At 40.3% G+C, this 20,150-nt stretch overlaps 1 protein-coding gene and 1 long non-coding RNA gene across 4 annotated transcripts in view; both read left to right on the forward strand.

The window, feature by feature from the left end:
* Nucleotides 1-18,407, forward strand: part of RAVER2 (ribonucleoprotein, PTB binding 2) — a 41,033-nt gene extending 22,626 nt beyond the window's left edge. The window contains exons 5-14 of one of the 3 annotated variants that reach the window (XM_081915767.1): nucleotides 1,511-1,637; nucleotides 3,402-3,484; nucleotides 5,875-5,973; nucleotides 6,232-6,343; nucleotides 7,994-8,259; nucleotides 10,551-10,662; nucleotides 12,412-12,560; nucleotides 14,691-14,780; nucleotides 16,128-16,253; nucleotides 16,857-18,407. In XM_081915767.1, coding sequence (XP_081771893.1) covers nucleotides 1,511-1,637; nucleotides 3,402-3,484; nucleotides 5,875-5,973; nucleotides 6,232-6,343; nucleotides 7,994-8,259; nucleotides 10,551-10,662; nucleotides 12,412-12,560; nucleotides 14,691-14,780; nucleotides 16,128-16,253; nucleotides 16,857-17,003 — 1,311 coding nt within the window. In that variant the 3' untranslated portion in view covers nucleotides 17,004-18,407. Of the gene's footprint in view, nucleotides 1-1,510; nucleotides 1,638-3,398; nucleotides 3,485-5,874; nucleotides 5,974-6,231; nucleotides 6,344-7,993; nucleotides 8,260-10,550; nucleotides 10,663-12,411; nucleotides 12,561-14,690; nucleotides 14,781-16,127; nucleotides 16,254-16,856 lie in introns of all 3 variants that reach the window. The other 2 variants (XM_081915766.1, XM_081915768.1) reach the window with 2 other exon arrangements.
* A 1,084-nt stretch (nucleotides 18,408-19,491) lies between these two features.
* On the forward strand, nucleotides 19,492-20,029 carry LOC309372361. The gene is made up of 2 exons (XR_014169451.1): nucleotides 19,492-19,564; nucleotides 19,597-20,029. It is a non-coding gene; the product is annotated as an uncharacterized lncRNA (long non-coding RNA).
* Nucleotides 20,030-20,150: the final 121 nt, after the last annotated feature.

The raw sequence follows: 20,150 nt of genomic DNA on the forward strand, positions 1-20,150 counted from the left end.
AAAATGATATCAATAGATAAATGTGCACTGAATAAAAAAGAACCATGGTTTTACACGCCCAACTTTCTCAAGCTGGAACACTTTCACACTGGCAGTCAGGTTCAATACCTTGATCTGAAACTGGGATCTCTTCTCACTGTGAGAGACCATGGCCTGTTGCAGAGAAGCAGTGTGTTAACCTGCAATTCAGATTGGTGGTAGTAATCAGGTGGCCTTGTCTGATAAAAGATATTCTCTAGTAAAATCCGGTATTAGTCTTAGTTCCAGAAGAGGGGAGGGGTTGGGCAAATATTGGCTGCTTGTTTTCTTGAAATTTTAGACATGTTAGACATCTTTTGATGTCAAATACACACAGTTGGGTTGTCTGTGTCAAAGTTGTGTTGGAATTATGCTTCCATACTTTGTGGAAATTGGTGCTAATTGAACTGTGCCTAATGCACAAATATTGTTCCTCCTTCCTTTGGAAGAAAATGTTTAAGGTCACATGACTCAATGCTCTCTAATACCAAATGGTCCCAATTTTAATCTCTGGCAACTCCAGATAGGGTTGTCTAGGACCCTGGAGAACTGCTGCCAATTAAAATTAGATAATACTAAGTCAGATGGACCAATGATTTGGTGTGGTTTAAGGTTATGCCTTGTGTTAAGGATTAAATATAAAATGGGCCCTGTTGAAAAGTACTGAATTAACAAAGAAAGGTACAGTACAGTGATGTGGAAGGAAGGAAAAGTTAAAAAGTGTCTATATCAGTGGTGTTGGCAGATATAGAAAGATATGAGTAACATTAATCTAGTGATTTGATTGGTTGACATGTATTTTCAATAAACAACATTGTAGGGGGTTTTTTATATTCATAGAGTAGTAGTGAAATAGTTAAGGGGACTTTATGTTATTGTGATAGTACATAGGTAGTTTTGTCTTTGGTTAAATATTTTCTTAGACCAGTTTTGAGTATCACAGCCTTTCTCAACTTTGGGTTCCCATATTTTGTTGGACTGCCACTCCCATCATCCATAGGCAACAGGGGCAGCAGTCAGGGATGATAGGAGTAGTAGTCCAAAAACATTTCGGAACCCGAGTTTGAGAGAGGCTTATTTGTAAAAGACTATCTGAGATTACAGTTAATATTATTAGCTTTGACAGCGCATATAATTAAGACAGCCTGCTCATCTTACTGACTCTTACCATGACTGCTTAGAAGCCACAAAGTAAAAAATAAGATTGCCTGTTTGTAAATGTTCATGAAGTGATGCCCCTTGCAGCCACAGATCCTTCCCCTTAATAAGCATATATGCAGTAATTGAAATCTAAATGGCTAAAAGGGAAAATGGGAGCATCTCTAGTCTCTGTCAGAGTTACAAAAGGTTCCTCAATGTGTTCAGTCTTACATGTGACTGAGAAGCTACTTGAAGTTCAACAGCTATATGCAAGCAACTCTGCTTTACAAAATGAACTTTCTTCTATCTTGGGAGAGAATCTGATTTTTTCCTTATTTCTTCATAATTCAAGATGAGGAACAACAGAAAAGGTTTGCTTCCTGAACCAAATGCAGTGCAGATTATGAAAAGCTTAAATACCCCAGCAATGTTACAAATGTTGTTGCAACCCCAGTTACATGGATGTTCTAATAAACTTGGTAAGATTTTTTAAATATATCTGTCTGTCTGTCTCTGTCTCTGTCTATCTATATCTATCTACAGTATATCTGAAGTGGGGAAAGGTCTCCACCTTAGTAAAGGCTTTTGAATACAGACTTACTGTATTAAAAACAGGTTCTGGGGCCACGTTCTTGTGATCCTTGCATTGCATTGGCCCTAATTCACATATCCTTGGAGGACCTCACTGTTTGCCTGCTTTATAGAAACTATCAATTTATTCCTGTGTTCTGACTCCTTGAACCAGTTACAGATCTGTAAGAGAACCTGTCCTCTTCTTTTTCTTTGTAAAAAATGCTTTCTGGGATCATCCTTGGGATATACCGCTTGACTCTTCCAAATACCCACAAAAGCTTTGGTGATACTCAGCTCAGCAGGGTTTGTTTTTCTGTGTTTCACTAATTCTAGCTTTAATATGTTTTCAAAATTGGAACATCAAGAATTAGCCCGATAGCCATACTGCTGCATATTTGCTTTTTGTGTTGTGTGCTGCTCAAGTGAAAACTCATTTCTGTGCCAAGCAGAGTGTGCAAAGTTGGCTTGCTCTGCTTTACCTCCAAAAGCTCATGTGTGCTTTCCCTTTATATTAGCTATGGCTGGTGCATAATTAAATGCAACTGTACAGTTCTTAAGAATCAAAAAGGAGATTTTGTTTCACCCCTTTCAGATTCTGCGTTGGCTTCCATAGTCTTTCACCAGCAGAAGTAACTCTAAACTGTATCATTCTCTAATTGGTTGTGTTTTCTTCTTTGTGGCCAACTGGACAAAAACTGCCAGGACGTGTTCATTGTTATCAGCATTCAAGGACTTCACATTGTCATTAAATCGGGGGGGGGGAGGGTTTGTGGGAGATAGGAAAATTCGCACCTAAGATAAATTGTCAGTTTTGTCTGCATGCTACTAAATACAATGGTACCTCGTGTTATGGACGGGATCCGTTCCGGAGGCCCGTCCGTAACGTGAAATGCCCACAACTCGAAGCGCTGTGTCTGCGCAGGCGCGCAACACGATTTGGCACTTCTGCGCGAGCAGCGAAACCCGGAAGTAACCCCTTCCGGTACTTCCGGGTTGCTGCAGGACGTAACGCGAAAAGACGAAACATGAGGTATGACTGTACCAAAGCAAATCCAATGTGAAGTGCAAGCAACTGTAAGGCATATGAAGAAGTTTCATTGGCCCAATTTGCAAGTAATGCAATGGTTTATTGCTACATGCAAAAGCTAATGACAAGCCTAAGCAAAGCCTTAAACTTGAGTGCTCCACTCTTCCTCTCTCCTGTGTCTATGAGACTATACAAATGTTGAGTTTCACTTTTCACCTAGCTTGTGTCATGTGAACCAGATCTCTGGTTTAAAACAGACTGGTCATTTTCAAAATAAGACATGTTCAAAACGTAGCTTTTGAAGGTAGCCTTGTTAACTAACCAGAGTTTGTGACAGGCCATAATCTCTGGTTTGTATGCAACAACAAGCAGAGATTCTAAGCTGAACTTCTCTGGGACACTAAATATGTGAGAAGAGGAGAGGAAAGGATCCCTTGATTTTGTTTGGGTTCATTCCAGCAAAAGGATGATTTAGCATTTTGTTCAAATGATGATGACTTAGCTATTTACACATCTAGCAGAACAATTAAAAAATAGCAAGGAAATTGTGGCGTTTATAGCAATTATTCATACTGTTTATATATACAGGCATTAAGTGCTGTGGATTTATAATAAATATGACAATCTGTTTACTCTATAGCAGTCCTTGGAGCTCCCATGAGTGTGCCCCACCTTGTAAACCCATCAATCAACCCAGCCTTTTTGCATTTCAACAATGTTCATCAGGTATGTCTATAAGCTGATATAAAATATTTTCGCGAAGTAATTTAAGTCAACATGCACAGTGAGAGTTCACGTGCAGCTAGTGCAATACAATGTCAATTGTATTCTAGGGTTGTAGTCAATATAGCGTTAAGGGGAATATTGCTTCAGTGCAAAGATTTCTCCTTGTGCGATGGAACATTCTCCCCATCTCCACCAGATCTGTTATGGGGTTTTCCCCAACCCAGCAGAACAGATTTGGACAACAAAGCATATGGACAACAAAGGAAGGAAGTTCCATTGTGCAACTGGATCTTATTTTGCTCGTGCAGCTGTTTAGTTCAGGCACCCCCAAACTCGGCTCTCCAGATGTTTTGAGACTACAGCTCCCATCATCCCTGACCACTGGTCCTGTTAGCTAGGGATGATGGGAGTCGTAGTCTCAAAACTTCTGGAGGGCCGAGTTTGCCTATGCCTGCTTTAGTTGAATACCACCTGTTTTCATTAACATCTCATATAATAACAATAATATATTATATGATCCACACTTCAGAATGAAATATCGTTGGAATTCTTACTCTAGTATATGCCGACTTTTTCAGCACATTTTTTATGCTGAAAAAGCCCACCTTGGCTTATACTCGAGTGAGGCAGGCGGCGGCGGAGGGACGAGCAGCCCAAAAGCAGCCCTTTCAGGCTGCTTGTTCTTCCTCCGCCGCTGCTGCCACCACCAGGTTTGTGGTGTGGTGAACCGGCTTATACTCAAGTCAATAAGTGTTTCCAGTTTTTTGTGCTAAAATTAGGTGCCTCGGCTTATATTTGGGTCGGCTTATACTCGAGTATATATGGTATATCATCTTACAAGGCAATACAATAATGCTTGCTTTCCTAAATACACTCTTAAAAGAGAGAGAAAAGGCCCAACTATCATTGATTTATTCATTAAACAGCAGAAAAAGAAAAGGATGTGTTAAAATAAAGCATCTTTCAGTTAGGGAGATGTTCAAAGCATGACCTCATTTTGAACTGTCTGAGACAGCATGAAATCTTGGGATTTTTTACTTGATCCACAATGACAGATTGTTCTAAAGTTTGGAGGAGGGAGAAGTAAAGAATAAACCATAAAGCGAATATAGCGTTTCCCTTTAAAATTCTATTGTATGGCTAAAGGAAAACACATGCTAAGCCTCCAACTTGTTCTCTTAACAGACTGTCTATAAGGCAACATGAATCTAAAGATAATAAGCCTTGTTTCACTTTTCTAGAAATACGCTGAAGCATGAGGATTTTGCTTTTGTTTGTTTTCTAAACAAAAAGATTGAGAGAGAGAGAATAGGTATAACGTGATATGCAGCTGATTCGCACTCGGCAGATCAGAGGGTCAATCACACTTCTGCATTTGGAAGTGTAACTGCTAAAGTTGTGTAGGTGTTAGCTGTTACCGCTATTATGTAGGACTTTGGTTTATACCCAAAGAAAATTGCTCCCTCCACTCCCGGGAAGTATCACTGGAAACACATGTTGCATGGTTGCATTTTAAAAAGTAACCCTTTCCCAAATACATGTCATTGGTGTTTATCTCTATGGTCTTTGCCAATTATGTAACTACTTTGCAAAGGAACAGGAATGCCTTTCCTCAAATCACAGTGAGGAGGCATGTTTGACTGTAGTCAGAGTCTGAATGATGACGCTTGAGAATCCTGCCTTGGATTAGGTATGCAACGACCAAACAAGGAGGTGCTTTTACTTTGCAACAGAATTATGCCCTGATTTTACTTAACGGAAGAATTACGGTTTAAATGAGTCATTAAACTTGACCCAGAAAGATGAATTAAACTGTCATATAATCTGCTATATTTTGTTTAACACCATACTTGTGATATCATTGCTGAAAGATTTATTTTTATACTTAACTCCTGACTAATTTAAATTGCCGCAGCTTCTTTAGAATCCAGTGGTTTTGTTTTTATGTAATTGGTTGAAGAAAGTTGGCAGCTCCCTTTATCTGTGTTATACTGCAGTTTACTTCCAAATGTGTTTTTGATAAAGTTGTTTGGTTTGAAGAATGTATAAGTCCAATGTCATCTATTGAAACAAGCATTGAGGGGAGAGGGGGGGTGCAGATTAAATGCTTTGAGGTTCAAAGTGATTGCTGCAGGGGACGTAAGGTAGTATAAAAAGAAGGGAATAGAAAGTTCTTCCAATTTATAATGGAGACTATCCTGAATAACTTTAAATAACCTCTTAACAGAATTGTGAATTGACAAAAGCAGATAATTAATGTAGCTCTTGAATTTACTTTTCTGAGATTGTAGAGTTTTCTGACAGACATATGAAAATATTTCTTCTTCTGTATGTGAATAATGCTGGTTTCATATATAACTCGTTTCTCCCCTCCCACTTTAAACTGACAGGGACCAATTCTTGGAAATGCATCTAGTTTGCTGCTACAGAACCTTTCCAATTTACAGCTGGCACAACTAGCGAAGATTGAGAATATTCAGACAAATAGTGTGAGTTGAAACCTTAGACTGACCATAATAAACCTGTAGTTAATCTCCTTTAGTCTGTAATTCTGGATTAGATAAAAAGTGGGGAAGTCTTCCTCCTAGAGAATGTTATCTTGTTGCACACGAAATGTTTCCTTGTTTCTTTGATCTTCTGTTAATCCAGTAGTATACTCAAATAAATTATCTGCATTTGAAAGGCTGAGAAACGAGTCTACTAAGGCATCTCTTAAACATATGCAATTCTTTTGTACTTCTTTGCAGAAACCAGGCTTGCTTGGAGAGCCTCCAGGTGTGCTGCTTCAGACAATGTTAGGAATGGGTGCTGTGCCATCAGTGACCACAGACATGGGGAGTCATGGAGAAGCACGCAATTGCAAGTAACATTTTGATTGCTGTTATAGTAGCAAACGCCCGCTTCGAAAATATGCTTCTAACTCAGGTGGTGAACCTCAGTCCTGGAAGCCTAATGCAGCTTTCCAGGTCCCTCAGTCTTGGCTTTCAGGACTCTTTGCCAGGGCATATTCCTTGGCCATGGATGGTCCTCTGTTTCAGGGTTATGACCCTCAATGGACCTGCTGCGCAAGTGCTTTTCTCTGTCTCGAATGTGTCTTTGAACTCTTGCTTGCCTGAATTGAACAATGTTTGTGTGGAGGGGTATGGGTGCATGCAGATACCTCTGACTTTTTATGTGGTAGCCTGTTGTACAATGCAGTCCACTGAACCAAGGTAAAGAGCCATAGTCGTTGCTCCACCCACTTTTGCATGTGGACCCTGGAAGGTTGTCCATGAGGGAATGTGGCCCTTGAGGTAAAAAAAGGATCTCCCACAGTGCATATATAATTAAGAACAGCAGCCCCTTTAGATAGCATGCTCTTGGCTTTGTTTTAGCAACTGCGTTAGAAACGAGAATGTTTAACAAAGACAGTTTATGGGTAGCTATGGTTGTTTGCCATGGCGGATTTCAAATACCTGGTAGAGGGACTGCAATCCTGTTATAGGATAAAGTTAAATAATCATAGAATTGCAGAGTTAGAAGGGACCCTGAGTATCATCGAGTCCAAACGAAATGCAGAACTATGCAGTTGTCCCATACAGGGATCGAACACGCAGCCTTGGCATGTGTGGAAGAAGGCAGCAGAAAAAACAATGGGCCATGTATTTAAAAAAAAAATTGTCTTAATGAAAGCTCTACTCCAGTTCTACCCATGTTCCTTCAAGAGGCTTCCATGTTTTTTCATTTCCCACTTCCTCTGTCACACCCTGTTTAGTTGCAGAACAATGAATGTCTTTGGAATGGGGGCATGGGCATAGCCAGGATTTGAGGGGGGGCAGGATCGTCATGATTGGTCAGTCAAGTATTTCTATCGTTTTGCTTGATCTAGAGTGGCAGCTGCCCCTTCCTGCCCCCTCTTGGCTAGTCCCATGGCTTGGGGGGTGGGGTGGACAGACAGGAAACGGGGCAGGGGCAGGAGGACCTGAAGGAAAGCGTGGCTGGCACCATTTTATTGTAGGTCCAAATTGTTTCCTCTGTAATAAAGAGGAGGTGGGCTGACATACTGCTGGGCTGGAATGGCCAGTATGTGATGGCAGTTCTGGAAGGAGTCTATGTCTTATGTTCCTCTTGTTAGCAGATGGTGGCCCTCATATTACTTGACAATTCAGATGTTTTCAGGTATGAAGCGCCGTAGCTTTCTCCTTCACCACAGAAGATTCTTCCTAATGCTTTCTTGCCTAAGGCATCTTCTTTTAATTCTTCTCTGTGAAATTTTAAAGCACAAGATCCCGCTTTTCAGTCACTAGCAATGGTTAAGGTGTAAGACCAGTTGTATACATAGCAAAGTTAGAGAGTCTTTTGAGTTTTAATGTATTTCCTTGCCAGCCGCTAGAATTATCTTTTCTGTTGCGATCATTTAAATAGATTTCTCAGTGCTTTTCACATAATAAACAACATGAGCATGATGTTCTAGTAATAATTCTTGCCTAATATAGCTTCCTTTTTTTCCATTTATGGTTGGCTGCGCAGTATCTAATCGGACTGCAGCTCAAACACCGGTTGCAACAGGGATTGGCATGCTGCCATTCTTTCCAAATCAGCATGTATCTGGACAAGCAGTGCCAAGGCAAAACAACACGCAGGACAAGCTGTCAACCGCAGTAGGACTGACAGAAGGTACTGGCTCAGGGTCCCAGGGTTACTTGCAAAGCTTACCAAATGTCGCTGCTGGAGGCTTACGGGCGGGACATCTCAAGCAACAAGGCCAGGCAAAGAGCCCAGATTCAAACTTGGGGGTAAGAAGTTGAGAACATTATTTTGAAAAAAAATGTTTTCAAAACTTGTTTTTGTTTTATTATCGTTGTAAACTGCTTCAAATTTATTTTGCTTCTCTTTACATTCAAGAGGTGTATAAATTTTGTAAGTTCAGTACAGTCGTACCTTGGAAGTCGAATGGAATCCATTCTGGAAGTCTGTTTGGATTCCAAAACATTTGGAAACCAAAGCATGGCTTCTGATTGCTTGCAGGAAGGTCCTGCAGCCAATCGGAAGCCCCACTGGATGTTCAGGTTCCAAAGAACGTTTGCAAACCGGAACAGTCACTTCCGGGTTTGTAGCATTTGAGTGCCAAGGTGTTTGGGATCCAAAGTATGACTGTATTGCAGTTCCATTCGGGTGCTGGTGTTGTTAAAGTCCATAGGAAATAACACCTTCATGTAATATTTCCAAAACTGTTCATTCTTAATTTCACATGAATTTAAAACCACTTCTCTTATTCTTGCAGGAGATGACATGTTAGTGCTGTTTAATAATAACTACCCACCTGAAATTCTATATTTGCAATTATTCTGTGTGGGGGTTTTATTGTACAGCAGAATCTGATGTATACATAATCAATGTTTCTTTTATAATGTAAAGTATATTATATTTAGTTAAAATTTCAAAACAGTGCATTGGGACCAGTGCAGAGATAATTAAATGGGCTTTCTAAACCGCAGTTAAGAAGAGTTAGGTCACAATATCATCAGCACTTTACATTGATTGCAGAACGAACAAATGAATGCGTGAATATGGCTGTCGGTCATGGATGCTTTTGTTGTGATTCCTGCATTCCAGGAGGTTCAACTAGATGACCCTCAGGGTCTCTTTCAACTACTACAACACCACCACCAAAAACCCCCATAAAATCTTAACCAAGATTTGAAACCTAAATTGCTTTCAGTCATATCAAGAGTGTTATGGAGAGGGAAGAGTGTTTATTCTTGGGCAAGGAATAAATGCAGGGTACTTTGGAAACACATTTTTAACTGGAGCCTTTTTGCATTAACATATTTTCCATGTAAGTGGTGGTTTGCAAGGCGTCCGCTAGGAGTAAATAGATGTATGTTTTTGCTGTGTTGATAAAAACCGGGCCCGTGGTTCTTCCTTTGTCTTTCAAGAAACAATGACTGGAAAGTGAGGAAGAGTCATACAATTCTTATCCATTCACGCCTTATGCATATACAACTTATGAAAATTCAGAGTGGGGGCAAGGTTAAATATGGTGCCTGTAAATGAAATACAACTTCCTCTTGCTCCTCTCCCCTGTCCTGCTCACATCTGCTCTGGGTGTGTCTCTCAACTCACCAGAGAATGCATAAATGAGGATAACGTAGTGAGGAAGAGTTGTTGTCATTTAGTCTCGTCCGACTCTTCGTGAACCCATGGACCAGAGCACGCCAGGCACTCCTGTCTTCCACTGCCTCCCGCAGCTCGGTCAAACTCATGTTAGTAGCCCCGAGAACACTGTCCAACCATCTTGTCCTCTGCCATCCCCTTCTCCTTGTGCCCTCCATCTTTCCCAACATCAGGGTCTTTTCCAGGGAGTCTTCTCTTCTCATGAGGTGGCCAAAGTATTGGAGCTTCAGCTTCAGGATCCGCCCTTCCAGTGAGCACTCAGGGCTGATTTCCTTCAGAATGGATAGGTTTGGTCTTTTTGCTGTCCATGGGACTCTCAAGAGTCTCCTCCAGCACCATCATTCAAAAGCATCAATTCTTCGGCGATCAGCCTTCTTTATGGTCCAGCTTTCACTTCCATACATCACTACTGGGAAAATCATAGCTTTTACTATATGGGCCTTTGTCGGCAAGGTGATATCTCTGCTTTTTGAGATGCTGTCTAGGTTTGTCATCGCTTTTCTCCCATGACAAGGCAGCGATCCATGAAGGAGGGTGAGGAAGAGAGGAAAGGTTTAATCTCATTTATAGAAGCAGAGGTCCACTGCACAAACAGGACAGCACAGCTGAATATCATTCTTGGACCCTTTTTTTGCTTTTGTTTATTTCTATACCCATTTTCTCTCTTCATCTCTGCACATAGGCACCCATCCTAAACAGCTGATTGCCATATTGCTGATTTAGTGTTTCCTGCCTTATATAGGATTATAGAATTGCAGCCTGACTCTCTTCAGCTCTTTGGGTCTATGTTATGAGAAGTAAAATTTCCCTAATAGGATGTTTAATTTCAATATCTGTTCGAAATGTGTGGTTTTTTATGTTGTTCAACCTTTAGTAGAAGTGTCGACATTTTATTCGCTTTTTACTTCAGAGTTCTTCAAAAAACCAGACCTCTCTGCTGGGAGAACCTCCCAAGGAGATCCATCTGAGTACCAATCCCTACTTGAACTTGGCAAGTGTGCTGCCTTCAGTCTGTCTTTCAGGTAAGCAGGTAACCAGTGCCTCTGAAGGCAACCCTTGGGTTTTCTCAAGAGGGGGAGTGTGGTTACTGTAGTTGTAAATAATGCCAGCGACCGCGGTATTTCAAATTATTTAAAAATAATATTTTAAGAAGATCACCATTAAAAGAAAAAATTATCAGGTATACTGGGCCGAGGCTGTTTAGGGCTTTAAAGGTCAGCTTCAACACTTTGAATTGTGCCCGGAAACGTACAGGGAGCCAACGTAGTTCTTTCAGGACCGGTGTTATGTGGTCTCGGCGGCCGCTCCCAGTCACCAGTTGCATTCTGGATTAATTGTAGTTTCTGGGTCACCTTCAAAGGTAGCCCCACGTAGAGTGCATTGAAGTAATCCAAGTGGAAGATTACTAGAGCATGCACCACTCACCTTCACTGGATTTTGCCTTCTTAATCTAATTTCATATGATCAAACTAACTCATGCACAGTCTCAACTAAACTGTGTGTCTTGAACAAGTTGCATTGCACATAACAGCTAGTGTCCCACCTATTTAACTCCAAGAAAATGCTGATAACAAAAGCCAAAATACTACATGTCATGTTGACTTGCCAAGCGACAGCAGGGCCCACCCACTTTGGATTAGGCCCACAGGTGAGGTGGGGTGTGTGTATCTTAATCCTTTCTGTGGACACCAAAGTCTCCGCTCCATGAGCTGCTATTAGTTGCAAAGGGAAACGTGTGTTAATTCTGCTAGTTTTGCCTCTGCAGCTAATTGCAACTATGCATGTGTGTGAGTTTCAGAACTGCAGTAGGGTAGGGTAGAGTGGAACAACCCTCACTGAATGCCCATAGTCCCAGTTAAAAATGGGAGTCCCCTACAGCTGTTTTTACAGAAAGGATTTACTTGGAAGCACCAAAAACAAAGCTCCAACATAATATGCAGTTTAGCCCTAAGGCCAGAGCTTACCCCTTATGAGACAAACATTGGGGTTTCCATCCTTGTGCAAATGCGCAGAGGTGGGGAGGCATTTATGGTGAGAATTGGCAGTCATAGTGCTTTGCGTATTCCACTGATTGTTCACCACAAATGCTCTATGCTATTTTTAGCTCATTTTCTCCCAGCTAGGTTCCTGGCTGAGGGGAAAACAGCCTTAAGAGAGCATTTGCAGGAGCTAATCAGAAGGTGGGGTGCTCCTTACCCCCCTCCTCTACAAAAAGCCTCTGAGCCTCTGCATTTGATCTGGCCTGGTGCCTTACCACCTGTCTGTCATGCTCCCTAGATACCAGAGGTTGAGGAACTGAGAGTCCCAGTTATAACTTTAAGTAAATGACTACAGCCTACCCCTTTTAATCAGAACCTTTTAATCAGGAACCTAGGGCTCCATGGTGATACAGAATCATATATAGAAGGCAGAATAGTAGTGAAAAGACAGAAAAGATTTATACAAACTTAAACACCTGGTCTATCTCTTCCCAAGTGTTGGGCTTCCAATCGAGGCCTAGATTCTGATATTAATTAAGAGAGAAGCCAATGGTTAGTCAGCAAAATTGCCCTGTTCTGTATTACTGCCAGAATTTCATGGGAACTTATACTTCGATGAAGAATAACATCTTCAGTCAGTGTGATAACCAAGTGCACAACATCACTCCTTCCTTTTTCAGCCTAGCTTTGGCCTTTGGGGCTATGGATTGATGGTGAACGTTCTGTTTTAGATGAAGCCTTGTTTTCAATCTTATAGAACATGTAATAATGCTTTTTTTCTTCTTTGAGCAGCAGCAATTGCCAGCAAAGCCAGTAATACTAAGCAGCAGGCCGGACTTTCAAATAACTCACTCAGTGCTGCAGCTGCTCAGGGAACCACAGCGCAACAACCGGTGGAAAGCTATTTTAACTATTCACCGCAGTATGAGGATTACACACAGGTATGTGGCTTGAATATGGTTTCATTGCAGATGGTGGCTGTGTGTTTTGTTTGGGTCAGAGTTTGTTATAAAAGCATGACTGGGTTCTAGGCAGATGATCATTTAAGGAGACCCATAAATTATCATGCATTAAAAGCATCAGACAGTGAGTCAGATTTCTAGCTGGTAAATGTTTTGTGTGATGTAAGGGATGGTATAAGCTTTGGAATAGCATTCACAGAGTCATGAACCTTTCTGTGCAGGAAACTGATAAAGGTGAATAAAATTGTTTATGTGTCGGTTTTGAATAGAACATTGAGAGGAAAAGTATAACTATTACCTGTCTGCATTTTGCCACTTTTTTAGTTCTTGTGAATTTGCTTTCTTCTAAAGTGCCTGGTCTGCCTTGTGTGTGTTGCTGCTAATTGTGGAAACTGTTGACAGCAGGATTCTGTAGGTCTCTGCTGGCAGACAATCCTGCTGTCAACAGCTTTTCATACATTTAATGGGAGTGGAAACAAATGGCACCATTTAATATGGAAGCGCAGCGAGGCAGATGATTCTAAATTGGTGAGGTGCTGCTAATAGTGCACCTGGAACCACATGGCAAAGTATGTCCTGTAGACCCAGCACAACTCGAGAGGGATCACCAGCACTGTTTCCCATTCAGGAAGTTTCTGACACTGATGGGAAGTAGCTATGGCATGCAGACACACATGTACAACACTGTTTTAAGGCTTGGGAGAAGTTGATCTAGTTGAGCTGCTACAGCAGCTTAGTTTATTGAATTCTGAAAGAGAGAATTAAGATCATTCGCTAATCAGCTGGTTTGATTAAGTTTCTCACTGGCATTTCTCATAATTTATTTAATCCATGCCGAAAGTGCTGAGCTGTGAATGTTGCTGGGAAAGCCGCCTTTTCCTCTGTGAACATGGGGCTGAATTAGCTTTTACCAGACCAGCCCCCCTCAAATAAACACACTGTAGCTACTAGCTTGTTATCGATTATGCAAGCCAGGGTGCAGCAAAACTAACGATTAATTCACCAAATACAGCATTTATAAAAGAAAACGTAATAAAAGATAATTCATATAAAAATTGACATAACAAGCAATTCTAAGTAAATTCTACCTTAGCTTGTGATGAATGTTGCTAAACAGATGGCAAGACTTGGATTTAGTCTTCTGTTTTAACTCAGTTTATCTAACCTGCACAAATTCTAGTTGGCCTTTCATCCTCTTCTTTATTTTTTTCTGGACAGTCAGTCAGTATACATAATAGAGGCCAACAGGTCATTAAAAATAGGTCTCATGACAACTTCAGCCTGGTTGGTTTTAAACTAGTCTTGCAAATATTTTCAAAAGCCAGAGTGTAAGTCAGTTTGTGTCACATTGACATTCTCATCCAAGTGTATAAAGACATTGCAACCTGTTAGCCAAGAAGCATTATTTGCTGTAATACTCAAAGTTATCTTTCAGCCAAGACAGAGGATTTTACATTTGAGAAATATAGATAAGCACGCAAGGGCAGAAACTTGGATGACTGCAACAACAGTTACACTAAGTAAGGTCCTGAGAACAGGATGCTGGAATAGATGGGCAAGAATTTTCTTATGCTTTGAGCTGTTTTCCACAAATTGAAATACTTGTCACAGGGACTGTATTGGTTTCTTTCTAAATTAAAGGATGTGCCTAATAGATGGAGCCAATCTATTAATTCTCCTGTAGCTGTGCAAATTACTGTATAAATTATAGGATTATGATTGTCAAAATATCTCAAGACACTGAGTATTAAACACTTTCCCGTACTGTACTTCCTGAAAAACCTTAAAGTTATAAACCTGTTAGATATTGTTGGGGGATTAAAGCTGATAAATCAAGGAATCAACTAGGTAAGCACATATAAAAACACAAAATATTGCTGAGTGATTTGTTATAGGAAATGAAAGAGAATAGGTAATAGGGAGCAGAGAAAGCACCACCTTAACTTTCTCTTGCATTCAGATGGAGCAGATTGATCCAGATTAACAAAAACATGCATATGTATTTGTTTTTTTGCAAAGCTTGTGCTTTTAATATCTCATAACGAGCATATTAATCATGGTGCAAAATTGCAGAAGTTGATAAATTAAAAATTGCCTTGTCTTTTGCAGGATTCAGTCCAGCAGTGGTATCAACAATATGCCCAGGCATACCATACCATCCAAACTAGAGTAGGGGAATTAGAAAATGGTGGCTCAGAGGTAAGTGGATGATGATTCAGTATGCTTCACCAGCAGCCTGTGTCAAGGTTGTCAGTAAACAAGGCTAGATTTTGAAATTCAACCAAAGTAACAGATTACATAGCACTTCTTATAATTTTCTCCTTGAAGTTCTTTCAGTAATCATATTTCAGAATCTTCAGGACACCTGTGTGCCATGAAATAACCAAACACTATTTGAATAATTATTATTTTTTCTTTGCAAACTTGAGCTTATCCTTCTTAAAAGGAGAAAAAAAATAGTCTAGGCAGTGTGAACCATAGAATTCTGAATTTCCCTTTTTTGCGGGATTCTTTTCATAAATGAAAATTATCCAGGATATTTATAGGATAGGTATTTGTTGGTAGTAGAAACATTCCTTTAATGGAATGAGGTGCATTCCTCTAATGTTCATGTTCTACATTTATACCGTATTTTTCGCCCCATAGGATGCACCGGCCCATAAGGCGCACCTAGTTTTTTGGGGGGAAATAAAGGGGGGGGAATTATTTCTTTCCCCAGGCGCGGGGCTGGGGCAGGGGAAGCTCGAGCTTCCCCCGACCCTAGCCCCCAGAACAGACAGCTCTCCACAAGCCGTGGGAGCCCAGCGCCGGGTTCCCACGGCTTGCGGAGACCTGCGCAAAGCCTGCATTCGCCCCATAGGACGCACACACATTTCCTCTTCATTTTTGGAGGGGAAAAAGTGCGTCCTATAGGGAAAAAAATACGGTAATTGCCTGCCTTTTCCTTAGCTGATCTGGGCACAGGAAATCAAGAAAATTGTTCATTGGACTCTAGCAAAATCTCAATACCATTGTCAAAACGCATGTAATTTTAGGGAAGCATTTTAACAAGGTGATATAGCATAGGTTACAGCATCTGAAAAACAGAATGAACTGGTTTTCATTGGTGTTTGGGGTAAAACATCTCCCAAGTTTGGTACTGACCATGTTTCTGGCTCAAGATATCTGAGAAAAAAATATACTCTCACCAAACAGTAAAGGGAGATTCTCAGAGATACTTTGCCTTTAAGAAACTTACACTACTTTTGAATACAGGCAACAACAGATTTGTGTGTGCCCCTTTGAGGTGCGACTGCACACGTGCACATTGCAGAGACCCAGAAGTGGTAGGAAAAGCAGGCACGGTCGAATGGGCTTATGCACCCTCTTGCTGTCACACGTCATGACCTGGAGTGCAACCCCTGCGCAAATTGGGGGTTGCCTGCACATTGATACTCTCCTCTTTCTGTCACAGAATTTATGATTGTTTCTCCCAGAAATATGTCTCTGTTTCTGTTCAGTGGCCAGCAACCGTAGTGCTTCCCTTTCTGTGTTTTCTCCATGTAGGAATCTGATAGTGGAGTGTATGGGGACTTCAGTAGCTACTTGCAAGTCATGCCATCGTATTACGCTGCCACCCAGGGGTCCTTCCATCCAGGCATTTTACCACTGGCGCCTCAAAACCCACTGAAGGTAAGAGGAAAGCGTTGGCACGCTTATTCCTGACGCAGCCGATAAATTACACTACACATCTGTGATGGATAGCCTTTCAGCATTCTCATGTATTTTTAAATAGTATGCAAATGAGAAATTTCGTTAGGTACAGCTTTCCGAATGCAGTGGATGAGTAGGATGAAAGTGCAATAAATAAATAAGCTAGAATTGCTTCACACATAAATATGAAATGTAGTCAGATTTTTATATTATATATAGAGAGAGTGAAGCAGAGAGACCAATTTGAAAAAGTTCTGCATACTAGTCTGTTTCTCTGTTGGCACCTATATGTTGCTAGGTTGATGTCTTGTGCTGCCACCTAGTGTTCAGTAAACACATAATGCAGCTTAAGAATTTGTCAGGGATGCTATACAAAGTCTTTTGACTTCATTTCGTTGCTATTGAAAAACATTCCAAGTAGCCTTATGGTTTGTCCTAGTCCACTTATTTTATTTACGTAACTAGATCTAGTGTTGGTCATCCTTAGAGAGCAGTATAGTTTGCTTATAGAAAGGATAATTCAGTATTCTTTCAAATAACTGCACACACGTTGCTGTAATAATGGACTTTTATGATGTTTAGATGACACCAATAAGAAATGAAAAGCGGGGCTCTTCGTACCTCATCACCACTCCAGAAGATGGCCCAGTGGAATACGTTGGTCAGCAAACTCAGGGCTCGGGAGTACATTATGCAGAATTGTATCTTAAAAGAAAACGTGTTTATTAAGATCAGCATCTTGCTTGGAGTCAAAGCCACATTCATGTCATCCTTACCTTTCACTTTTAATATGTATCGTAGATACTGGAGACCCAATCTATGTAGTTTCTCTGAGTAAATTTGTGTGTGGGGAGCTACTAATGGCAGATACCCTCCAGACTAGTTTCTATGCATTGAGTGACAATTAAGTTATTTCTTAAGCTCTTAAAGAAATGGCAGCTTTGCCCCCTTGAGAATGTCTCACGAAGCAATAAAATAACAGTGAGAGGAAATGTTCTTTGCTGGGAAAGTTGCAGTGGTAGTCTTAAAGAAACAATTGTGCTGGGTTTTTCCTCCTTCAAAGATTTAGATTCTTGGCTGCAAGGTTAAATTCATGTTTATTCCTGACAGCAATATTCCTTTATTGGCTTTAATGGGGCTTGCATATTGGATTACAGCCCAGACAATGGTTAGGTTGAGTATAATCATTGCAGTACAGTCTAGTCAAAGTAGGCAGATCTTTTCTGGATTAAAAATAATAATAAAATAGCAGTTGTAGCTGCTAAAGTGGAAGTACGCTAGGAAGATACCAACGCACTTCATTAAAATAAATGGTTGCTGGCAATACCAAGTGTGCATGAAAAAATTTCCATGAAGAGAATTGATACTAGCTGTGTATTTATAGTCTTAGGCTTCTAGGTCTATTTCTTGTTAATTGGTTTCTTTGGGGGAAAATAATGTGAATTTCCATTTAGTATCCAGTGGAACTGAATGCATTGCTATCTTACTGACTTGCATTTAGTTTAAGGATCTATCTGCTCCACACCCTATGTCTATACTACAGTACTCTTGATTAATCACTGCCACCTTGGAAATTCTTCAGTATCTTTTCTTGCACTTTATAACCATGGCAATTATTTGTGTTCACTGGAACCGGGTGGAATGTGGTGTATTCATGCTTTTTGCTGGCTTTTAATTTATTTCTAACTAAGATTCACAGAAAGCTACTTTCCTGTTGTTTGGAACATGTTTGAAATAACCAATACAGCTGCCATTTTCCATAGTGACCCCAATTTGTAGGTTTTTGTTTCTGAAGTAAGATTTAAAATGTATGAGGCCCAGCATCAGCAATGGTAAAATCTGCAGTGGGAGGTTATGAAGAAATGTACATCAATGAAGGCAACATAGCTTGTCTCCAGTGAAGAGAGATCAAGGTAAGCCTATTGAAATCCAGTCAGATTTAAAGTTAGGTGCAGTTTACAAGTTTCTTGATTAGGAGGCTGTTATATAAAACTAATATACATTATTCAGAAGTAACAGAACGTCATAGCGAGATTTTTCTTCTCTGTGTTTAGTATTATTCACATTGAATGTATCTTTTCTGAGCAATCAATTTCTCTGTAAATAAATTGGCAAGCTACACTGAAGTATAAAGCTGGCGTGGCTTATTGTGTGCTCCTGAAGGTACATTGTGAATGTTGGGGAGGGGGGAAAGGCCTGTTGTGAAGCTGAGAAAGGGGAGGAGTTGTGTCCTATGAATGCATAGTCTTGTGGCACATTTTAAAGACACTTAGGGTGCTATAAAAAGCAAGCCATGTCAAATATCAGCAGGGCTACCTTTCTGAAAACTTGATTTGTTGAGCTAGTTGAATATTTGTAACCCTAGTACATGACAACTCTTTTCTTGAAAAGTCAGTGATCCCCTAAAGTGTATGTGTGGTATTGTTAACATGATTGGAGGTCATATTGCTTGAATTTTTAAGTTTCTAAGAGAGGCTGGGCAACCTCCAGGCACCATAAGTTACCCCCTAACCTCTGACCTAGAAGCGCTGCTCTATTTAATTCATGTTGTACTTATGTACCAACCTATTTGCACAGTAAGGGCCCAGATTTTCACAGCAAACTGGCTGCCAGTATCAGTGAGGTTATAGCTGGCGCTGTGATTCTCCCAACAGTTTGACTTCACCTTTAGAGGTGCACTCAAGACAGCAACACCCCTTGAGAAATGTTGTCTCAGCTACAAATGAAGGCAATGCATTAATATTGATAAAATCTTTATTTTTTATAAAGAATAACAAAGTGCATACAGAGTACAGTGGGGGGAAACAGGCAGTATTTGCAAGAGGGTTCTTTACTTGATAGCATTTCTAATTTGTTACACATTACATTATTGCAAATTCTGAATAATTCCTGAAAAGCAATATCTGACTTTAGGAAAAAGACTAGCCTCCAAATTAGTCTTCCATCTGTTAAGACAAGCAAATTCACAGAGTAAGGCAATGCATGCATTCTGGCCCCAGAGCTTGTACATGACTCTCTCTTCATTGCAGAACATACTGAATCCTACTTCTTTTACAGCAAGTGCACAGTGCAGGAATAATGTACATCCATCCCCCTACTCCAGGTACCCCTACTCCATCTCTTGTAATATCTTCATTTACAGAGTGTGCATTAAAATCCATGCACCATTCAGCCTTGCTGGAGAAATGTCTTCAAAACTCACTATTCTGCTTAATTGTAAAAACGCCAAATGTTGTCATGCTTCAGTGGTCTTTACCCTTACATTATTTTTGCACCCCTAAGATTATAGAGTTTTCCTTTTAAAAGAGAAGGAAAATATGAGAAGGACTGACTTCTGTGATGCAGAAATTTTGGACTAGATCAGAATGCTCCAGGACAAAGTGCCAATGGTGTCTGGATTTTAATGAATATACTAAAAGCAAATGCTACAAATATATATCAAGAGGGAGAAACAATGCTGCGATAACAGGAGTTACTTCAGGTTTGCTGAACACAAACCACTTTTGCGAGTTGATGCAAGCTCAAAAAGTAGCTTGGGATGTGTGGCACAGATTCAAAGTCCCTTTGTGTGTAGGACAAAACTGGTGTTGGATTCCAACCAAAGTTATCTAGCACACCTCCTTAATATTCATTTTTGAATGCTGTCAAGAACATTTCTATTTATCTGCCATGATTAACATTTTGTACTGTAATGACAGCCACTACACTGTTTGGAAATCATCTTTTGCTCTCTAATACAACATGATTCAAACTTTGTATAGGCACATATCACTTAACAAGTAGCCTTAAAAGATTTTTTTCCTCCCTCTAAAGTATTTGGCCCAGTAGCTGAGATCCTACAGGTAGACCCTGTTGGCACAGATATATAAAATGTTC

This window comes from Podarcis melisellensis (assembly GCF_964234715.1).
Source record: "Podarcis melisellensis genome assembly, chromosome: 6".
Classification (NCBI taxonomy): Eukaryota; Metazoa; Chordata; class Lepidosauria; order Squamata; family Lacertidae; genus Podarcis; species Podarcis melisellensis.